This window comes from Rhinopithecus roxellana, chromosome 20, assembly GCF_007565055.1.
Source record: "Rhinopithecus roxellana isolate Shanxi Qingling chromosome 20, ASM756505v1, whole genome shotgun sequence".
NCBI lineage: Eukaryota > Metazoa > Chordata > Mammalia > Primates > Cercopithecidae > Rhinopithecus > Rhinopithecus roxellana.
The window spans coordinates 70760112-70779291 of record NC_044568.1 but is presented as its reverse complement, the minus strand read 5'-3'; the positions used below and the strand labels follow the sequence as shown (position 1 = coordinate 70779291).

General features: G+C 58.7%; 2 protein-coding genes across 3 annotated transcripts in view; both read left to right on the top strand.

Moving 5' to 3' along the window:
- CCNF (cyclin F) overlaps positions 1–8445 on the top strand; it is a 33533-nt gene extending 25088 nt beyond the window's left edge. The window contains exons 14-17 of the mRNA XM_010387886.2: positions 3046–3145; positions 3246–3373; positions 5112–5281; positions 6149–8445. Of these exons, the coding sequence (XP_010386188.1) occupies positions 3046–3145; positions 3246–3373; positions 5112–5281; positions 6149–6624 (874 nt within the window). The 3' untranslated portion in view covers positions 6625–8445. The remainder of the gene's footprint in view (positions 1–3045; positions 3146–3245; positions 3374–5111; positions 5282–6148) is intronic.
- Positions 8446–9639: 1194 nt separating this feature from the next.
- TEDC2 (tubulin epsilon and delta complex 2) lies at positions 9640–14477 on the top strand. 2 transcript variants are annotated; one of them, XM_010387888.2, is made up of 10 exons: positions 9640–9724; positions 9837–9935; positions 10164–10234; positions 10357–10765; positions 11267–11320; positions 11668–11758; positions 11924–12035; positions 12140–12241; positions 13530–13720; positions 13987–14477. In XM_010387888.2, exons 1-10 carry the CDS (start codon positions 9699–9701, stop codon positions 14131–14133), a joined length of 1302 nt encoding a protein of 433 aa, XP_010386190.1. In that variant the 5' UTR covers positions 9640–9698; the 3' UTR covers positions 14134–14477. The 2 variants fall into 2 exon arrangements, with proteins under 2 accessions (XP_010386190.1, XP_030780156.1); XM_030924296.1 differs by having other exon boundaries at positions 13645–14095.
- Positions 14478–19180: the final 4703 nt, after the last annotated feature.

Below are 19180 nucleotides of genomic sequence, written 5' to 3'. Positions count from 1 at the left end.
GCACTCCAGCCCGGGCAACGACTGAAACTCCATCTAAAAAAAAAAAAAATTCCAGGACTTTCTTATCTCACACCTTTTTCACATTGAGAGCAGCTGCTCCCAACCCAAGCTCATTGCATAGGCAGCAGAACGTACTACAAAAAAATGAGGGCGTCTCCCTGACCTGTGGTAACTTGTACCTGTGTCAAGTTGTCATCTAGCTCAGGCGCTGGCACAGTGTGGCCCTCAGATGGCATCTGGCTGCTTTTGTGAATGGGGTTTTCTTGGCAGCAGCCGCCCTCACTGGTTTCCACATCGTCTGCAGCTGCTTTTGCTCTGGCAGTGGCTGAGCTTATAGTGCAGCGGAGACCACATGGCCCCCAGTGGGGAAAATACTCACTCCCCTTCCCTTGAGAGAACAGCTTCCATCCCAATGCAGCCGTTGATATAGATCTATCCTCTGTCTCACTGAGAAGATGGAGCCTGCGGGCAGGTCCCTTGCCCCATCCTGCCCAGCTGTGGCCCCCTCTCTGCCCCAGCCCCACTGGGCTTCCCTCCACCTGCCCCGGCCCCTCTGCCCTTCTGTCTGCTGAGCCTGGCCCGGCCCTCCCTGCATCTGAGTCCCTTCACCTGCCCTGGCAGCTTCCCTTCAGCCCACGTTGGTTTGTTCTATGCAGTGCATGAAGCCCCCACCGTGGGCCGGGCGCTGGGGGAGAGGCCAGGACAGAGAGTTCAGAGGTCAGGTCATGATGGGAGAAACAGCAGGCAGGAGTGGGGCATGTGGCACGGGTGGGTGCAACTCCCTTCAGGGAGTGTAGCCGGGGTCACTCGGGCATCTGAGTCCCAGGCAAAGGGGGCAGCCATGCCAGGGCCCAGTGCAGACCAGCGGGGCCAGGGGCTGAGTGGAGTCATGCCAGTGAGGGGCGAGGGGGACAAGCATGGGGCTGAATTTGCATCCGACCAGCCATCTCCCTCTCGCCTCCTCAGCTGTGCTCACAGACTTGCTCCTCCCACCTCTCGGCACCACCACTCCCTGGTCTCCCCCTTCCCTGCTTCTGCCATGACTTCCCTTTCCTCAGCCAAATCCAGCAGACTCAGCGGTGTAGGCTTTTTTTTCCTTTTTTGAGTTGGGGGCCCAGGCTGGAGTACAGTGGCGCCATCCTAGCTCACTGCAACCCTGACCTCCCAGGCTTAAGGGATCCTCTTGTGTCAGCCTCTCGAGTAGCTGAAACCACAGGCACCACCACACCAGGCCTGGGTGGCTTTTCTCCAGCCAGCCTTACGCTGACCCTCCCTCCCTTGGGTGCCTCAGCTTCCCGCCCTAGGCCATGCGGCCTGGGTATTAGTCTCCCTTCTCACCCACCCCAAGGGGCCAGGGAATTCTGGCTTTCTGCCACCCCTCAGACTCCTTTCCTGGGAGACTTCATCACTTCCAGGATTCAGACCACATCTCAACCTTGACCTGCCACCCACCCTGCCAGTGTGACTCAGCCTATGGCCTTTTCTGGCCCTGGTGGGTCGTGGTGCATGAACCACTGTGCGCCCAGCTGAGGCCTCCACCAGCCGCTCCTGCTTCTCCATCCCTGCATCCTTGCCAGTGCACTTTCCTCGTGCGCTCACCGCTTGGGGGCTGGAGCTATCCATGGTGACTGCCCAGCCTCCTGGAACACTGGCAGCCACCCCGCACGTGTCCCGTGTACACTACCCAGGGCCTTGCTGTCCGGCTTCCAGGATGAGATCAGAACTCCCTGGGGGTCTCTTTGCCCTTGAGCAGCTCCTTCTCTGGCTCATCTGCTGTTTCTACCCCATACTGTACTTCAGCCACAGGGGACCTGGTGGCATCTCCCGGGCTTTGGCATGTGCTGCTGCTCATGGTGCTTTCTCCTGCAGTGTCCGGACCCTGTGCCTTCTGGGCAAGGAACGAGGGTGACAGTAGAAGGGTCGGCATGGATCTTACCCCCCCACCTTTGCTTATGGGGAGCACAGATCGTCCCAACGCTGGCCACCAAAAGCTGTTTCTGAGCTGCATTTATTCTCTTCTGCCTGAAAAAGTTAATTTTTTTTTCCAAACCAGATAAGTTAGAAACATTATTTACAAACTAAACTTCCTTTTATTGTATGATTTAATGGGCTTTTAGTTTATTCACACAGTTGTGCTTGTCATCACAACAATCAAATTTACAACATTTTCACTTTCTGAAAAGGAACAACACACCCCTCAGCTGTCACCCTCTGGTTCCCCGCCATTTCCTCAGCCCTAGATGACTCAGTGGTCTACTTTCTGTCCACAGATTTTTCCCATTCTGGACATTGCATATAAACGGAGTCATAGGACAGGTGGCCTTTTGTGTCTAGGTTATTTCCCTCAGTGTCACGTTTGCTGGGTTTGTCCATGTTGTGGCGTGTGTCCCTGCTTTATTCTTTTTCTTTTCTTTTTTTTTTTTTTTTGAGACGGAGTCTCGCTCTGTCGCCCAGGCTGGAGTGCAGTGGCCGGATCTCAGCTCACTGCAAGCTCCGCCCCCCGGGTTTATGCCATTCTCCGGCCTCAGCCTCCGGAGTAGCTGAGACTACAGGCGCCCGCCACCTTGCCCGGCTCGTTTTTTGTATTTTTTAGTAGAGACGGGGTTTCACCGTGTTAGCCAGGATGGTCTCGATCTCCTGACCTCGTGATCCGCCCGTCTCGGCCTCCCAGAGTGCTGGGATTACAGGCTTGAGCCACCGCGCCCGGTCGCTTTATTCCTTTTCATGGCTGAATAATATTCCCCTGCATGGACCACATGTGTTTATCCATCCCACAGCTGGTGGACATTTGCCTATTGTGAACAGTCCTGCCGTGAACATTCTAGTACAGGTTTCTGTGTGGACATAGTTTTTCCTTTTCCCTGGGTCTTTACCTAGAGAGAATTGCTGGGTTCTGTGGTGACTAAATTTAACCATTCGGGGAACTGCCAGGTTGGACTCCAGAGTGACGGCACCATTTTGCATTCTCATTGCTTACTTCAGTGAACTAAGGCTAAAAATGGGGTGGGGGTGCCTCACATGTCCACTCCACGTGACTATTTCCAGCTTCCACGATGACGCCCCCAAGGACTACAGGCAAGTCTCTCTGACTGCCGTGAAGCAGCGATTTGAGGACAAGCGCTATGGAGAAATCAGCCAGGAAAAGGTGCCTCTCACCTGCCATCTGGGCGTCTCATGGGGTGCTGGGGTGTCGGTGGGCCTCACCCTTGGGGCCTCTGCACCCCCTAACTCTGGCTTCCCCTAAGGTGCTGAGCTACAGCCAGTTGTGTGCGGCATTAGGAGTGACACAAGACAGCCCCGACCCCCCGACTTTCCTCAGCACAGGGGAGATCCACACCTTCCTCAGCTCTCCCTCGGGGCGGAGAACCAAACGGTTAGTTACCCTGCGCCATACAATGCTCGCACCCTCATGCCGGCCCAGTTCCCTCAGCGCTCCATCACACAGAGAGGCCCCTAAGGCTTGTCAGGGGAGCAGCAGATCCCAGGACAGTGACCCTGGGACGGAGCCCTGCAGTCATGCCTGGGCTCCCTGTGGAGGAAGATGGTTTCGAGCATGCGGGAGCCCAGCCTGGCTCTAGCCCTGTCCGTGCCTGTCATGCGTGTCCTGTACTTATCTGCTCCATGATGCTGTGTCACTCCCAGCACTCGAGTTGTGACCTGAGTCACATCCCTAGCACTTCCCTCACTACCCGTGTGAACCTGTTTACCTGCTTCTGCTATCTCAGCACCTTGGCTGTTCCTCCTGGAGTTAACTTCCTCTTTCCACCTTACCCACCTGGAGAGCTGCTATTGATCCTGCAAGGCCCCCATGAACAGGGCCCTCCCTGTGCTGCTGGCCCTGCCCCTGTGACCCGTAACTTTCCCAAGGGCGGGCACTGGGTGGCTGGGTCTGCCCTGTCAATACAGGACCAGGCAGGGCTGCCTCCAGGAGTGTTGTGTGGGGAGTGGGCCCCGGCAGGAGACCTAAATGCCTGGGAAACCCTGGGGAAGCAGCCGAAGCCCCTGCTACGGCTGCTTCCTCCCCAAGAAGCGTGATAGCACTTTCCATTTTGCGGAAGGCAGGAGACCTGACCCTCCTGTCTCACTCCACACACGCACCGACTCCCTGGGGCCAGGGTCATCAGGAGGAAAGTCCATGTAGACACGCATAGCTACTCCAGGAGGGGGCCTGGCCCTGTGCTCAGCCTCACTGTGTTAAACCCGCTTCTCCAGAGGCCCCCCAAAGCCCCATCAGTCTCTGAGACAGACCCCCATGGGTGACACGGGTAGCTCTCTCCACCCCCGCTCCCCACCAGGCCCTGGGTTCAGGAAGTGGAAAGGCTCAGCTGGTGTGGCAGCTTTTCCCAGGCTCAGGCCCACACTCTGGCCTCCAGCCCCATCCCGAGCAAGACTTGACCCCAGTTGGCCGTGGGTGCCGGCACCGCCCAAGGCCAGGCCATTCCATGCAATCTGCCTGGCCCCGGGCTGAGCACTGCCTGGCCCTTATTAATCAACACCAGAGGGGCCGGGCACAGTGGCTCACGCCTGTAATCCCAGCACTTTGGAAGGCTGAGGCGAGTGAATCACCTGAGGTTAGGAGTTCGAGACCAACTTGGCCATCATGGTGAAACCCCGTCTCTACTAAAAATACAAAAATTAGCTGGGTGTGATGGTGGGCACCTGTAGTCCCAGCTACTCAGGAGCCTGAGGCAGGAGAATCACTTGAACCTGGGAGGCTGAGGTTGCAGTGAGCCAAGATCACACCACTGCACTCTAGCCTGGGTGACAGAGCAAGACTCCACCTCAAAAAAAAAAAAAAACACTGGAAGGTGGCATCATCCTGGGGGTGTCCAGGGGACCAGATGGTTGGCCCAGGCCCCACAGCTGAGCCAGGTGGGCTGGGCTTCACACCCAGACCTGGGGCCTGAGTTTGCCTGAGCTGTCCTCCAGGATGGCCCTGCCTCAAGGGCTTATACCTGTTCTAGCTTCACCAGCATTTTCTACGCAGCAGACCCTTTGGGAGCATGCAGTGACAGTCCGGGGCACGCGGGTGTTAGAGGTAGGTGCAGAGGGTCTGGCCTCCCAGCACTGCCACCCATGACCAGGTCTCCTGGGCTCTCTCCACCTTGCAGGAAGCGGGAGAACAGCCTCCAGGAGGACAGGGGCAGCTTTGTTACCACCCCCACTGCGGAGCTGTCCAGCCAGGAGGAGACGCTGCTGGGCAGCTTCCTCGACTGGAGCCTAGACTGCTGCTCTGGCTACGAAGGCGACCAGGAGAGCGAGGGCGAGAAGGAGGGCGACGGTGAGTGTAGGGCCAGGGCGCACCAGAAGGGACATCACACAGGATGGCTCTCACTGAGGGTCTCTGGGCACCTGGCCCTGTGCGAGTGCCGTGGCAGGGAGGAGGATGTGCACAGAGCTCCTGCCCTGCCGGGGAGTGTGTCCAGGCATGGGGAGAGTGAGAGGAGGGGAGAACCCCCAAAACACCACAGCTTCTCCCACCACACAGGGATGAGAGGACTTAGGCCACACCTATCTGGCTCCTGCTCATTCTGTGCTGGGAAGACCTCACTAGGATGAGGGAGGTAGAGACCTGTCTGGAGTTCATGGAGATCCTTCTAGGCCAGGTGTGGTGGCTCATGCCTGTAATCCCAGCAATTTGAGAGGCTGAGGCAGGAGGATCACTTCAGGCTAGAAGTTCAAGACAGTCCTGAGTGACATAGCAAGACAAAAAATTTAAAAATTAGCTGTACAGGCTAATTTGTCTTTCTAGAATGTTGTTTGAGATGTGCCCACGTGGTTTACATGACACTCCTCACTGCCCTGCTGGGATCACTGCCCTGTACAAACCCCAGGCAGACTGCATGGGTCCTTACCAGAAGCCCAGTTAGTGTGAGTCCTGTCGATTTCCCAGTTGCTTGCTTCTGCATCCACTTGGCTTGAGCTAGATGCCCAGCTTGTCATCTCCACTGTTGTTGGAGTCATAGCAGGCAGCTGTCCAGCCTTGGAAGAGGCATGTCACCCACACTTCTCACCACAGGAGAGTAACACAGGGGACCATAGCAAGGTAGAAGATTCTTGACCTGCACTTCAGGGTCCTGACCTGGCAGGGGGTCTCCCCTGATGCTTGGGTGTGACATGATCTCCCTCCCCACCAACTTTCCTGCAGTGACAGCTCCCAGTGGCATCCTCGATGTCACCGTGGTCTACCTGAACCCAGAACAGCATTGCTGCCAGGAATCCAGTGATGAGGAGGCTTGCCCAGAGGACGAGAGACCCCAGGACCCACAGGCACTAGCGCTGGATACCCAGATCCCTGCAACCCCAGGACCCAAGTCCCTGCTCCGCACCAGCCTGGAGCCAGGGAAGGACGTCACGACCTCAGGGTACTCCTCCGTCAGCACCACGAGTCCCACAAGCTCTGTGGATGGTGGCTTGGGGGTCCTGCCCCGACCTACCTCAGTGCTGTCCCTGGACAGTGACTCGCACACACAGCCCTGCCACCATCAGGCCAGGAAGTCATGTTTACAATGTCGTCCCCCAAGTCCCCCCGAGAGCAGTGTTCCCCGGCAACAGGTGAAACGGATAAACCTATGCGCACACAGTGAGGAGGAGGACACGAACCTGGGCCTTGTGAGGCTGTAAGTGTGTCAGCGCATTTGCCGCAGTGGATGTGTACTGAGGGGGCTGGAGGCGAGGGGTGGGAGCACAGCATAGGAATGCTGTGTAGATCCCAGAGGCCTTCGCACAGAGAGCAGAGAGGGTAACTTGTGGCCACCAAGTTTCTTTCTCCGCAGGAGTCCCGTGCTAGCCATGAGAATGTTGAAATGAGAGTGAAGAGGTCAGATCCCTCTCTGGAAAGTTTAGCCTCAAAGCAGTTGGCCGCACTGCATGGAGGGCACCTCTCTGTCCCTGCCATGTCTCACTGTCTCTGGAAGCTTCAGCCCATGTGTGTCCTGGTCTTCCCAGCCCCAACAGAGCCCGGTGCCAGGAGCTGACAGCGTTCCTGCTCAAGGCACGTGTGACCTGGGTAGTCGGACACCACTTGAGCTCCTGCCCACATCTGTCTGGTTTGGGGCTCCAGTGGGGAGCTGACAGCTCTGAGCACACCACTGTCCCCTCATCCACTTTGGTCTGCATGGGGCACCCACTTGCTTCTGGGTGGGGATTCCATGGTAAGGGGGCCTGTGTCCCTGCACACTGCGTGGACTGCCTTGGCCACAGGCCCACTCCCTATGACACGTTATTCATTTTAGAGCTCTGTCCCAGAGGCGTTTGTCTGTGACCCACAGATGTTGTCAATGTGAACACCTCTCTTTATGCTGAATTTCTGGGCCATTCTTTTCCTGTCTTTATTTCTAAATTTCCTTCTTCTAAGATGAAAACAAGAAAAACTTAAAACAGAAGGTATTAAAAAAACAAGAGATTCCTACCATTATTTAGGTTCAACTGCAAAACAAAAATCTTACTCCAGCCCCTCAATGCCATCCTGACACACTTTATGTAAAAAGAATTTTCCCAGAGAGGCTAGCCAGAAAAAACTTGAAGTCCCCTATAACATCTGAGGTGACCAAGAGGCAGAGGAGTAGAGCAGTCAGGGGCCGTGTCCTGGCTGATCCCAACTGCAGCTGTGCTCTGGGGGCCCGTGGGAGGGAGGCAGACCCCTGGGCTTTCCTGCTGGCCACGGAGACTCCGCTCCTGCATGGAAAGGGAGCCTGGGAGACAGCAGTCCACGCCTGGGGAGCCTGTCTGGGGCCATGTGACCGTGGCCTCTCCCTGGGGATGGGCTTACCACAACACACTCACCCTGCTGCCATCCATTTTTTTCCTCTGCAAATGTAAGAAAGAACCACTTGGCTAGAAGTGTCCCCCAGATGCTTTTCTTTTTTTTTTAAGACGGAGTTTTGCTCTTTTCGCCCTGGCTGGAGTGCAGTGGCATGATCTCAACTCACTGCAACCTCCGCCTCCCAGATTCTGCCTCAGCCTCCCAGGTAGTTGGGATTACAAGCACCCAACCATGCCGGGCTAATTTTTGTATTTTCAGTAGAGACGGGATTTCACCATTTTGGCCAGGCTGGTCTCGAACTCATGACCTCAGGTGATCTGCTCACTTCAGCCTCCCAAAGTGCTGGGATTACAGGCATGAGCCACTGCGCCTGGCCCCCCAAATGCTCTTGAACGAGAAACCCAGGGCTGGGAGATGCTCACTGAGCTGCTGCTTTTCTGTGTGCTGGTGTTGTGTGTGTTCGTGTCCACGGCAGCTGTCTTCTTGCTACTATAAGGGAATTCTGGCCACCCTGGGTGGGGCGTGGTCGGAGTGAGAACTGAAGCGTTGGAACTGTAGACCCGTCCTGTCGACTGTGTGCCCCTGGGCATGTGTGAGCCTCAGTTTCCTCATTTGTAAGAGGGGGCGATGATACCTACCTCACAGGGGTGTTGTGAGGATTAAATGTGAGGATAGTGACAGATCTGAGTGATGGACGTCCTTCGCTGCCTCAACCCCTTGTCCAGGGGCTCTTTTGTCAAAATCCCAACTCTTCATGGAGTCAGTTCTCTGCTTTCTCCCAGCTTGCACCTGAAGGAGGAAACCACTCCGGGGGAGCCTGGCATCACCTGCTAGAGTGGGTGGGCTCCTGCATCTCGAGTGCTGCCTCCTCCTCCACAGAGAGCCTCCAGGGAGGCAGGGCCACCGTCACCCTCCCCCACCGCTGATGGAGGGGCCCACCTGGAGCGCTGGGCCAGAGTGGCCTGGTTCCCAACCTCCCTGACAACTCCCTTTGTGCCCTCCTCCCCTTCTGCGATGACACCTTCCCATTAACGACTATGGAATGGACTCACCTGTCCCATCTTTAAACAGCACCCCCAGGTCTGTCTTTCCTCCAGCTACCGCCTGGGATTTCTTGCCCGTCATTGTTTATTCTTGTTAACACCAACTACATGGGGCCCTGCTGCCCTCCTCACTTCCTCCCCCAGATGTCCCCTGCATCACTGAAGGCCCTGTCCGCCAACCCCCCCACCCCTCGGTGCTGTGTACATCGCCGAGACCTCAGCAGCGCTTGGCCTGTGACCCACTCCCTCCCGCGACAGCCTCTTGTTGCCTCTGTGACACTGTCCTACTGCTCCTCCACCTCCCTGGCCATTGTCTGGGCCCCGTCACCTGTCCCTACCCGTCCCCTGCCCCACCAAGGGCCGCCTCGCCGGGTCCACTGCTCCAAGGTCTGAGCTTCCTCCCCTCTGCCCAGTGCTATCACGTCACATGTCCAAAAGTGAACACTTTCTCCTCCCTCATCCCCGCTCCTGACAGGCGGCATCCTCACCTCCAGCAACCCCTTCCTTTCCCTGTGCTCGGTGGCCCGGTTGTCAGCAGGACGGCCGGTCCCTGCGTTGGAGCACTTTCAGTAAGGACAGGTGGAGCCTCTCGTATAACCTTCACAGGCGCCCTACAAGAGAAGCGCGATAATGGCGCCCCCATCTACCCAGTTACCCAAACCAAAATCCCGGCGTCGCCCGCAGTCCCCTCCCTGGCGGCCTCGGAGACCTAGGGGGCAGGAGTGGGCGGGGCTTGAGGCTCGCCCGCAATGAGGGAGAGAAAGCTTCGGGGGCGGCCCCGGAGCCCCGGACCAGGACTGGGCAGCCCGGCCGGGAAGGGGCGGTCTTCCCGCCCGGAAGGGGCGTGGCTCTTCAGAGGCGGCAAATTGCAAGGAGACGCCGCTACCTTCATGCTGCCCGCGGACTGCTCGCGCCGGTGAGGCCTGCGCGGCGGGAGGGGGCGGGAGGACGCGGGCGGGCTGGCAGTCAGGCGCGGGGCCCGTGGCCCGACGCTGGCCGAGGTGATGAGCCGCCGGTGCGTCCCCCAGGCTGGTGGCCGAGCTGCAGGGCGCCCTGGACGCCTGCGCACAGCGACAGCTGCAACTGGAGCAGAGCCTGCGCGTCTGCCGTCGGCTGCTGCAGGCCTGGTACGCGGAACCCGGGACCCCCTGGCCAGACCTCCCTCGGCCCCTCAGAGTCCCGTGGCTGGGAGACTGGGCGCAGCCGCCCACTTCGGAGCTATAGGTTGTCAGTGCCACCCCCGTTACTCTGCAAGCTCTGAGCTGGGGGCCTGCCGCGGGGCCCGGCGGCCCCCTTTCGTCTGTTTGGCTGGGCCCTGCCTTCTGGCCGTGCGACGGCTGCCCATGTCTTTGTAGGGAACCAACTGGGACCTGGGCTTGGGAGCCACCTCCAGAGCCAGAAACTAATGAAGAGGACCCCCTTCCAGGTAAACCTCCACCACCCACCTAATCCAGGTGCTGCTCTGGTCTGTCTTCTGGAGTGCAGTTGTGAGGGACTCTCCTGGGGGACAGTGGGGAGAGATCCCTGCATAATTCTTGGCTTTCACAGCATGCACACCCAGTCCACAAGACCTCAAAGAGTTGGAGTTTCTGACCCAGGCACTGGAGAAGGCTGTTCGGGTTCGAAGAGGCATCACTAAGGCTGGAGAAAGAAACAAGGCCCCCAGCCTGAAATCTGGGTCCTTTGTCACCTCTCCTGGCACGACAGCCTCCACCCCACCCCAGCCCCCAGGCCAAGCTGGTGGCCATGCTTCAGACACGAGACCCACGAAGGGCCTCCGCCAGACCACGGTGCCTGCCAAGGGCCGCCCTGAGCGCTGGCTGCCATCAGGGCGGGATAGGACCCGTGTTGGGATAGGAGCCCGAGCCCCCAGGCCTGGAGCGGGCCTCAGGAACCAGCATATGGCCCCATCGGCTGCTCCTCAGGCCCCAGAAGCCTTCACACTCAAGGAGAAGGGGTAGGTTTCCCAGACACTCACTGGAGGGACTTCTATCTCTGCCTCCTCAGACCCTGGCTAGCAAGGAGCCTGGGATTTGGGGTGACAGGGAGGGCAGGGCATTGAGGCCTGGGGTGCACCCCTGAGGCTCGTGCTCAGAAGCTGGCAGAATGAAACAGTTTGGTGGTGGTTTGGCACCATCAGGACCGGGAAGTACTAGAGCCTGTCCTGCCCTCTCCTCTGTGGCTGTCCCCTTATTTGCTCAGGCCAGAGGCTCCAGATGGGCTCTGGAGGGTGTGGGCTCTGCTCACGGGGCCCCCTCTTCTCTCTACTGGGGCAGCACTGGACTGTGCTTCTCCCATGGCCACTCTGGAAGCCCTATCCAAGGGGGCTTATCCTTGGTGGGATCAGGTGTGGGAAAGGGGCAAGAAGCCTCATCCCTGATTGGGCTCTGAGCAGGAAATGGGAGTTGCAGACCCCAGAGCAAAGCGATGCTCCTCTGAACACCGGCTTCTCTGACAGGCACCTGCTGCGGCTGCCTGCGGCATTCAGGAAAGCGGCTTCCCAGAACTTGAGGTGAGGCTGAGGTCTTTGGCTAGACAGGGGTAGGGGAGAACCTGGAGGCATCACCAGCTCGGGTGCAGGTTCGAGATACTTTCCAGTGGGTCTCTTTGCCCTCTTTGGTGAGTGGGGTCATTGTTGACATTAAAAGTCTGCCAGCCTGTTAGTTCTGTTCCCTAGTTCTGGTCAGTGTCCTCTTGGTTCCCTGCATCCTCTGGAGACCCCTCCGGGCATTCAGCAGAGCCAGATGCCCAGCCTGGGGTCCCCACCCTGGCCCTTGCCTACCTCCCAAGGCCCAGCTCATCAGCTGGAATAACCGTGTCCCTCTGTGGTTCCTGGGGCGCCCCACGTGTGCACCCCAGACTGTGGGTCCAGCTCAGTTCCCTGCAGACCAGTGATTCCATGGATGCCGCTGCCGCCAAAACCCAGTTCCTCCAGAACATGCAGACAGCTGTATCCTTGCTGGGCTTGTGGGAGCCTGGGGGGGGTACTCTGGCTCTGAACCTGGCAGGTTTGTGGAGCAGCCCCAGGAGGGGCTGGTGTGGGATGGCCAGGGCCCTGTCCTTGGTGGGAGCAGAGGGGCTTGGCTGCAGGGAAGTTTTCCTGACCCATATCCAGTCAGGCGGGTCCCAGCCCAGGCTCAGTGCTGCGGAAGTGGAGGCGGAGGCAAGGCGCCTGCGGAAGGCCTGTTCACTGCTGAGACTGCGTGTGAGGAAGGAACTCTCCGCAGGTCAGTGGGTCCTGGGTCTGTCTCGGGAGGAGTGTGGACGGCTAGTGCAGGGAGGGTTTCCAGACTGCCACAGACCCCACCTGCCCTCCCTGACTCTTCTGCAGCCCCTGTGGACTGGATGCAGGAGTACCGCTGCCTGCTCACACTGGAGGGGCTGCAGGCCATGGTGGGCCAGTGTCTGCAGAGGCTGCAGGAACTGCGTGCAGGTGAGACCCCGCCCCCACCCTGCCACCTGCACTGAGGTCTGGGCCAGGGACAGGGTGCTTTAGCCAGCTTTGTCTGTACCTCAGGGAAAGGTGAGCAGCCCAGGGACCAGATGCAAGTTGGTGACCCCCCCCCCCCCCCGCCCAATGCCACTCCCCAGTGTGCTGGGTCCTCACCAGTTGTCCTATGGGAGCAGTCAGCCTTCCTCTCCTCCTCAGGGCAGCTCCCCTACCTCGCTGCTCCCCACACACAGAACCTCACTGCTCTGAGCTGTTGCTTATTCACCCAGTTGTTGAAAAAGTGGCGTGTGAGGGCCGGGCACTGTGGCTCACACCTGTAATCCCAGCACTTTGGGAGGCCAAGGCAGGCGGACCACAAGGTCAGAAGATCAAGACCATCCTGGCTAACACCGTGAAACCTTGTCTCTACTAAAAATACAAAAAATTAGCCAGGCGTGGTGGCAGGCGCCTGTAGTCCCAGCTACTTGGGAGGCTGAGGCAGGAGAATGGTGTGAACCTGGGAGGAGGAGCTTGCAGTGAGCCGAGATCGCGTCACTGCACTCCAGCCTGGGCGACTGAGCGAGACCCCATCTCAAAAACAAAAAGAAAAAGTAGCGTGTGAGGCCAGGCACGGTGGCTCACGCCTGTAACCCAGCACTTTGGGAGGCCGAGGCAGGCGGATCGTTTGAGGTCAGGAGTTCAAGACCAGCCTGGCCAAAATGGTGAAAGCCCATCTCTACTAAAAATACAAAAATTAGCTGGGTATGATGGTGCACACCTGTAATCTCAGCTGCTTGGGAGACTGAAGCACGAGAATTGCTTGAACCCAGGAGGCGGAGCTTGCAGTGAGCTGAGATTGCGCCACTGCACTCCAGCCTGGGTGACAGAGCGAGACTCCATCTCAAAAAAAAAAAAAAGAGAAAGTAGCTCATGAGAATCAGCTCCCGTGAAGTGGTTATTTATAGAACTTGTTTCCTCCTTTGTATTTTCTAATTGCTTGACATTTTAAGAGTGAAAATACACCATTTGTCAAAAGGAAAGCCAATCTCACAAAAGTCGTGCATAAACACAGTAAAGAAATTAAGCAGGCAGAGGGCCACCCCACAGAGGACTCCCTGCCAGCAAGTCCAAGCTCAAGACACACAGTCTTGCACGGGACTGTCCTGAAAGCCCACCTTTCCCCTAAAGTCAGGGCAAGTGGTGCAGATGCCTGGGAGAGCCAGGCAAACAGGAAAAGCGGGGCCGCGGCTTTGGCTGCCACCCCAGTGGCCACGTTGTCCTGTGCACACAGCGGTGGCGGAACGGCCACCATTACCGTGTCCTGTGGGGAGGCCTCCCAGAGCCTCGCTGTCCTGTGGGGGCGGAGCGGAGCCTACATGGAGCCCCCAGCTGCTTGTCTACTCCAGCACCCAGGAGCTGCAGACCCTGGCGGCCCTCAAGCTACGAGTGGCCGTGCTGGACCAGCAGATCCACTTGGAAAAGGTGCTTCTGGAAGAGGAGATGGGGGTGCAACAGAGGTCTGCAGCGTTGAGGAGGACCTGAGGGTAGGGGCTTGACTGCTCCACCCCCCAGAACCCAGGAGGATGGGGGCAAGCCTGGGGTCTGTGTGTGTGGGTTGGGAAGTGCACAGGCCAGACTGAGCTAGGGGTGGCAGGAGGGAGAGGCTGAAGCATTGGGGCCTTGAAGCCTGTCCCAGGATTGCCCCCAGCCTAGGTGCCCCTGAGACCTTGGCCCTGCCCTGCTCCCAGGTCCTGATGGCTGAACTTCTCCCCCTGGTAAGTGCTGCACAGCCGGAGGGGCCGTCCTGGCTGACCCTGTGCCGGGCTGTGCACAGCCTGCTCTGCGAGGGAGGCGCACGTGTCCTCACCATCCTGCGAGATGAACCTGTGGACTGAGCCTTTCCCATGCTGCACCCACCAGGCCTCAGGACCACCTGGGCGCTGGCCTGCCAGGGAGCATCCCCTCAGCCCTGTTCAGATGGGGATTGGGAGTGTCTTCTCTGGCACTGTGCTCGGGGACCCAAAGATGCCTGTGCTTCCCTGGGAGACCTGGTGAACTGGACCAGGTGGCCTCAGAAGCTCTTCTCAGGACAACTAAGCCTGCTGGTCAGGGCTGACTTTCAGCCTTCCCAAGGCTCCTGGACTCCAGAGGCCAGCGGGGAGCCTTTCCTGCTCCCTCTGTTTTCTCTCAGTGTAAACCAAAGAGCTGCTTGTGTGATATTAAAGCCACTTTAGAAAGCATTTGTACTTATTTTTGTTGAGACAGTCTCACTCTGTCGCCCAGGCTAGAGTGCAGTGGCATGATTCCAGCTCACTGCAACTTCTGCTTCCCAGGTTCAGGTGGTTTTCCTGCCTCAGCCTCCCAAGTAGCTGGAATTACAGGCTCCAGCCACCACGCCTGGCTTTTTTTTTTTTTTTTTTTTTTTTTTTATGTTCAGTAAAGATGGGATTTCACCTTGTTGGACAGGCTAGTCTCCAACTTTTGACCTCAGGTGATCCTCCCACCTCGCCCTCCCAGCGTGCTGGGTTTACAGGTGTGAGCCACTGCGCCTGGCTGAAAGCATATGTATTTAAATCATGCCAAGGTGGGACTTGGGCCCTTGTTTCTTTATGATTTTGTTTATCAGGTTACATCACTGGTTGATACATGTCATGCTGAAAAGGAATATATCAAGTGTATTTATCAAGATTATAAATGGACTGGGTATGGTAGGTCACACCTGTAATCCCAGCACTGGGGGAGGCTGAAGTGGGAGGATTGCTTGAGGCCAGGAGTTTGAGACCAGTTTGAACAGTGAGACCCCATCTCTACACAAAATTTTAAAATGAGCCGGGCATGGCATGTCTGCCTGTAATCCCAAATGCTTGGGAGGCTAAGGCGGGAGGATCGCTTGAGCCTAGGACTTTTTTTTTTTCTCTCTGTCACCCAGCCTGGAGTGCAGTGGCGCAATCTCAGCTTACTCCAACCTCTGCCGTCTGGGTTTAAGCGATTATTCTGCCTCAGCCTTCCAAGTAGCTGGGATTACAGGCACGTGCCACCACGCCTGGCTAATGTTTGTAGTTTTTTAATAGAAACGGGGTTTCGCCATCTTGGCCAGGCTGGTCTTGAACTCCTGACCTCGTGATCTGGCTGCCTCGGCCTCCCAAAGTGCTGGGATTACAGGCGTGAGCCACTGCACCCGGCCGAGCCTAGGACTTTGAGACAGGACAAGGTCACTCAAGGTGGGCCCAGCACTGCTGAAAGCCCCACCCTCTATAGGCTATAAGTTATACTCATTCATTGGAGAACACGAAAACCACAAGGCCATATTGGAGAACAGGCCGGTCACTGTCTCTGCCACAGCCACCCAGCTCTGCTTCCCACTGTCTCCTGGTGCCTACGCCCAGCTCCCCCTCCTGGCGCTGTCACTGGGGCAGGTGTGGGGTCACCGGTTCACATGGCTTCCACCAGGAAGGGCCTTTTACCTCTTCACCCTTTAGCCACTCTACTCTCACCTCCTCTGAGCCTCCTTCCCTTCCCCATGAAGGCAGGAAAGAGCAGAGGTCAGGGTTGGGCCCTCTGCAACCACAGAGGTGGATTTGCAAAATGACTTGTTTTTGGCCCTGGGACTGGGCAAGATTCTCAAGGACTCAGCCCCAGTTGTCCAGGTTTGTCTCCACTGTCATGCTGGGTGATGGTGGTGATGACCTCAGGGGCCGGCATAGAGATTACTTGTTGCATCTCAAGTGCTGGCCACAGGCGGGGCGTGGTGGCTTACACCTGTAATCCCAGCACTTTGGTAGGATGAGGCAGGCGGATGACCTGAGGTCAGGAGTTCATGACTAGCCTGGCTAACATGTTGAAACCCTGTCTCCATTCAAAATATAAAAACTAGAGGACAGGCGCGGTGGCTCATGCCTGTAATCCCAGCACTTTGGGAGGCCAAGGTGGACGGATCACGAGGTCAGGAGATCGAGACCATCCTGGCTAACACGGTGAAACCCCGTCTCTACTAAAAATACAAAAAAATTGGCTGGGTGTGGTGGCATGTACCTGTGGTCCCAGCTACCTGGGAGGCTGAGGCAGGAGAATCGCTGGAACCCAGGAGACAGAGGTTGCAGTGAGCCAAGATGGTGCCACTATACTCCAGACTGGGTGACAGAGTGGGACTCCATCTCAAAACAAACAAAAAAATTAGCTGGGCATGGTGGCGGGTGCCTGCAGTCCCAACTACTCAGGAGGCTGAGGCAGGAGAATTGCTTGAACCTGGGAGGCAGAGGTTGCAGTGAGCCAATCTTTAAACGAACCTGCACTGAGGGCCCGAGGCAACCCAAACATGTTGGGAGCTGGGGCCAAGTGCTCTGTGTGGACAGCGCAGGAGCTCCACCAAGCCCAGCTGTAGGCAGGTACCTGCGACAGGGAAGATTACCAGCCTCTTCCCCAAGGTGCCCCCCTGGACAGGGCAGCAGGACAGAAGGTGGGTGGCACTCGGAGAAAGCTGGGTCTACTAAGAACCAGATGAAGCATCGCAGGTAGGTCCTGCTTGTAAAGGGCCTGACAGCCCCGCAGGCCAGAAACGCTCAGACCCAGAGTCCCGAGTTGAGGGCTGCTGGGGACCAGATGACAGAGACCAGGACAGGAAACCAAAAACCATGATCCTCATTGCATTGAGGGGGCGCCTCCAGGGACAGAGCAGCTCCACCCCCTGCCCCTGCAGCCTGGCAGCAGCCCCAGGGTCACACCCCTTGTGCAGATCAGCCAGCCTTGCCCCTCCCAGCCACCCCATTGCTGCCTCCAGGCTTATGCCCAGGTGCCTCTATCTGCAGGAGCCGCTGACTTACTTGAAGCCCCAACCGCGCCCGGACTGTACACCCGTGTGGCTTTCCAGAGCAGGTGGTCTCTACCCAGCCTTATTTCACTGGCTGACTTGGTGCATCCCCCATGCCTACTGGATATGTGCCTCAGGAGGACGGGGGTGCTGTCCCCCTCTACCCTGGTCAGGCCCTGATGGGAGCCAGACGTGCACTGACTCAATGATCCACCAATCCCGGGGCCAACCCAGAGGACAGTGGTTTCCTGGAGCAGGGAGGCGGCCTAGATAGCTTTGTGGGGGTCCTGGGGAGGCCCCGACACAGGGGTCCAGGGCAGGAAAGACAGGCCTCCTCCTCCGACTGATGCCCGCCCACCCCGATTCCCCGCCAAAACCCAGAGGCAGCTGCTGACTCCCCAGGCTCCCAGCTGGCGTCACCACCTCTGGAGCCAATGGGCTCTGAGGTGGCGATCCCGGAACGCCATTGGGACTGCGCGGGCGTCCACACCACCCACCGAGCGCGGCCACCGGGTTAGCGGCATGAGCGCGCTCGAGCCTCCGCCCGCGGCGCCCGCCTCGCCACCCGGGCCGGGTCTGGTGCACCCTGAGCCCCCCGGGGCCCTGCGCGCCCTGCTCTTGGTCACCGGCGGCGCGGGGGGCTCGTGGCCGCGCTGCATTCTGCCGTTCGGTGCCGTAGCCGTGCTAGCTGGTGCAGCTGCCACGGCCATCACCTTCTCGCTGCGGGGACCCCGCCTGGACCTGGCCCAGGGCTCGTCGCTGGCCGCGCTCAGTGCGGGCCTGGGGCTCCTGACCGCCGCCTTCCTGTGCTGGCGCGCTCGGCGGAGGCGAAGGGCCGGGCGCAGGGAGCCGGGGGCGCCCTGAGCCGCGGGCCAGGCCCCCTCCCATCGAGGTCACCGCGAGCCGGTCGCCCCTCCCTCCGATCTCGCCCCGGCGGGGCGGGCGCAGTGCCAAGCGCGGTCGCAGAGGCCGCCTCCCATACCCCATCCCCAAATCGTTTCTTCTGGAACCCTTTGGGCAGAGGAGGCCACCGGCCGTTTCCCTCCCTCCCTCTCTGCTTTCCCTCTCCTCCCTCCTCCGTCCAACGTCGCATTTCAGCTTTTGACTTGGCGCGCAGAGCTGGCGCGACCGCAGAGCGGCCTGGCTGGGCAGCGGTCTGCGCAGCTCGGAGATCGACCTGGCGAGAGGGTGTTGGGTGCAGGACAGCGCGACGCGGGTTCGGCCACACCACTCGCCGCTGGGAGCCAGCACTGTGTCCACTCGTGGGCTGTCTGCCTTCGGGGCTCGGTTGGAAACCCCCCGAGGCATAATAGGCGCTCAATAAATGTGCAATAGGTGAATAAGTGGTGGCTTGCAGGCGTCTGCGGGGAAACAGCAGGTTCTGGGCTGCGCGGGGAATTATTGGATCAATGGGCATCTTACAGGAAAGACTCTCAGCTCCCTGCTGCCTGGGACTGTCCAGCCCCTCTATGCCCTCACCCCAGCCTGTGTCCCAAAGCTGGAGCTGCCACTCTAGGGGCAGAGGTGGGGTGGGGTGGGGGAGGCGAAGCACTGCGGCCTGAGTTGCAGGTAGGGGGAGGGGAGGCGGAGCTTCTTTGTTACAGAAGGTGCCAGGAGGGAGTAGGGCCAGTGGAGAGGTGGGAGGTGGGAGAGGCCCCAGCCAGAGGCTGGGACAGGTGGCTGGGTCCCTGGAGAGCAATAGGTCCCACTTGGGGGCTGTGGGGAGGCCCTCCCTAACTTCCAAACACCATCTGTGAGGGCTGGGGGTGGGGGCAGAGTAGCGTGTGCAGAGGTCTGTTCCTGGGGAGAGGCTCTGTGGCCAGCGGCCTCCTGCCTGGGGAGCTGGAGATACAATAGTCCTCTGGGCCTACGGGGCCTCCCGCGACCTCTGCTGACCCAGATGAACAATTGCACCAGGGCTGAGCCCCAAGCACCTACTTTCCCTCACCCCAGAAGCCACCAGATGTTCTGCAGACCCCAGTCCCGGCTCACAGGGAAGCTGAGCTGGAGACAAAGCTGGCCCCTCTGATGAAGGTGGAAGAGGATGCTGGCCACTGTCCCTCCTGCAGCCTGGCTGGCAGCCAGTCTGGCAGTGGCCCTGCTCTGGCAGTGGCCCTGACGTCCAGAGACAGCCT

What these genes read in the sequence shown, in the direction of transcription:
- TEDC2 (XM_010387888.2), top strand. Translation starts at nt 9,699, where the DNA reads ATGCTGCCCGCGGACTGCTCGCGCCG. An exon ending in CCCGCGGACTGCTCGCGCCG is followed by an intron (nt 9,725 to 9,836) that starts GTGAGGCCTGCG and finishes TGCGTCCCCCAG; the next exon opens with GCTGGTGGCCGAGCTGCAGG. An exon ending in TTCACACTCAAGGAGAAGGG is followed by an intron (nt 10,766 to 11,266) that starts GTAGGTTTCCCA and finishes CTTCTCTGACAG; the next exon opens with GCACCTGCTGCGGCTGCCTG.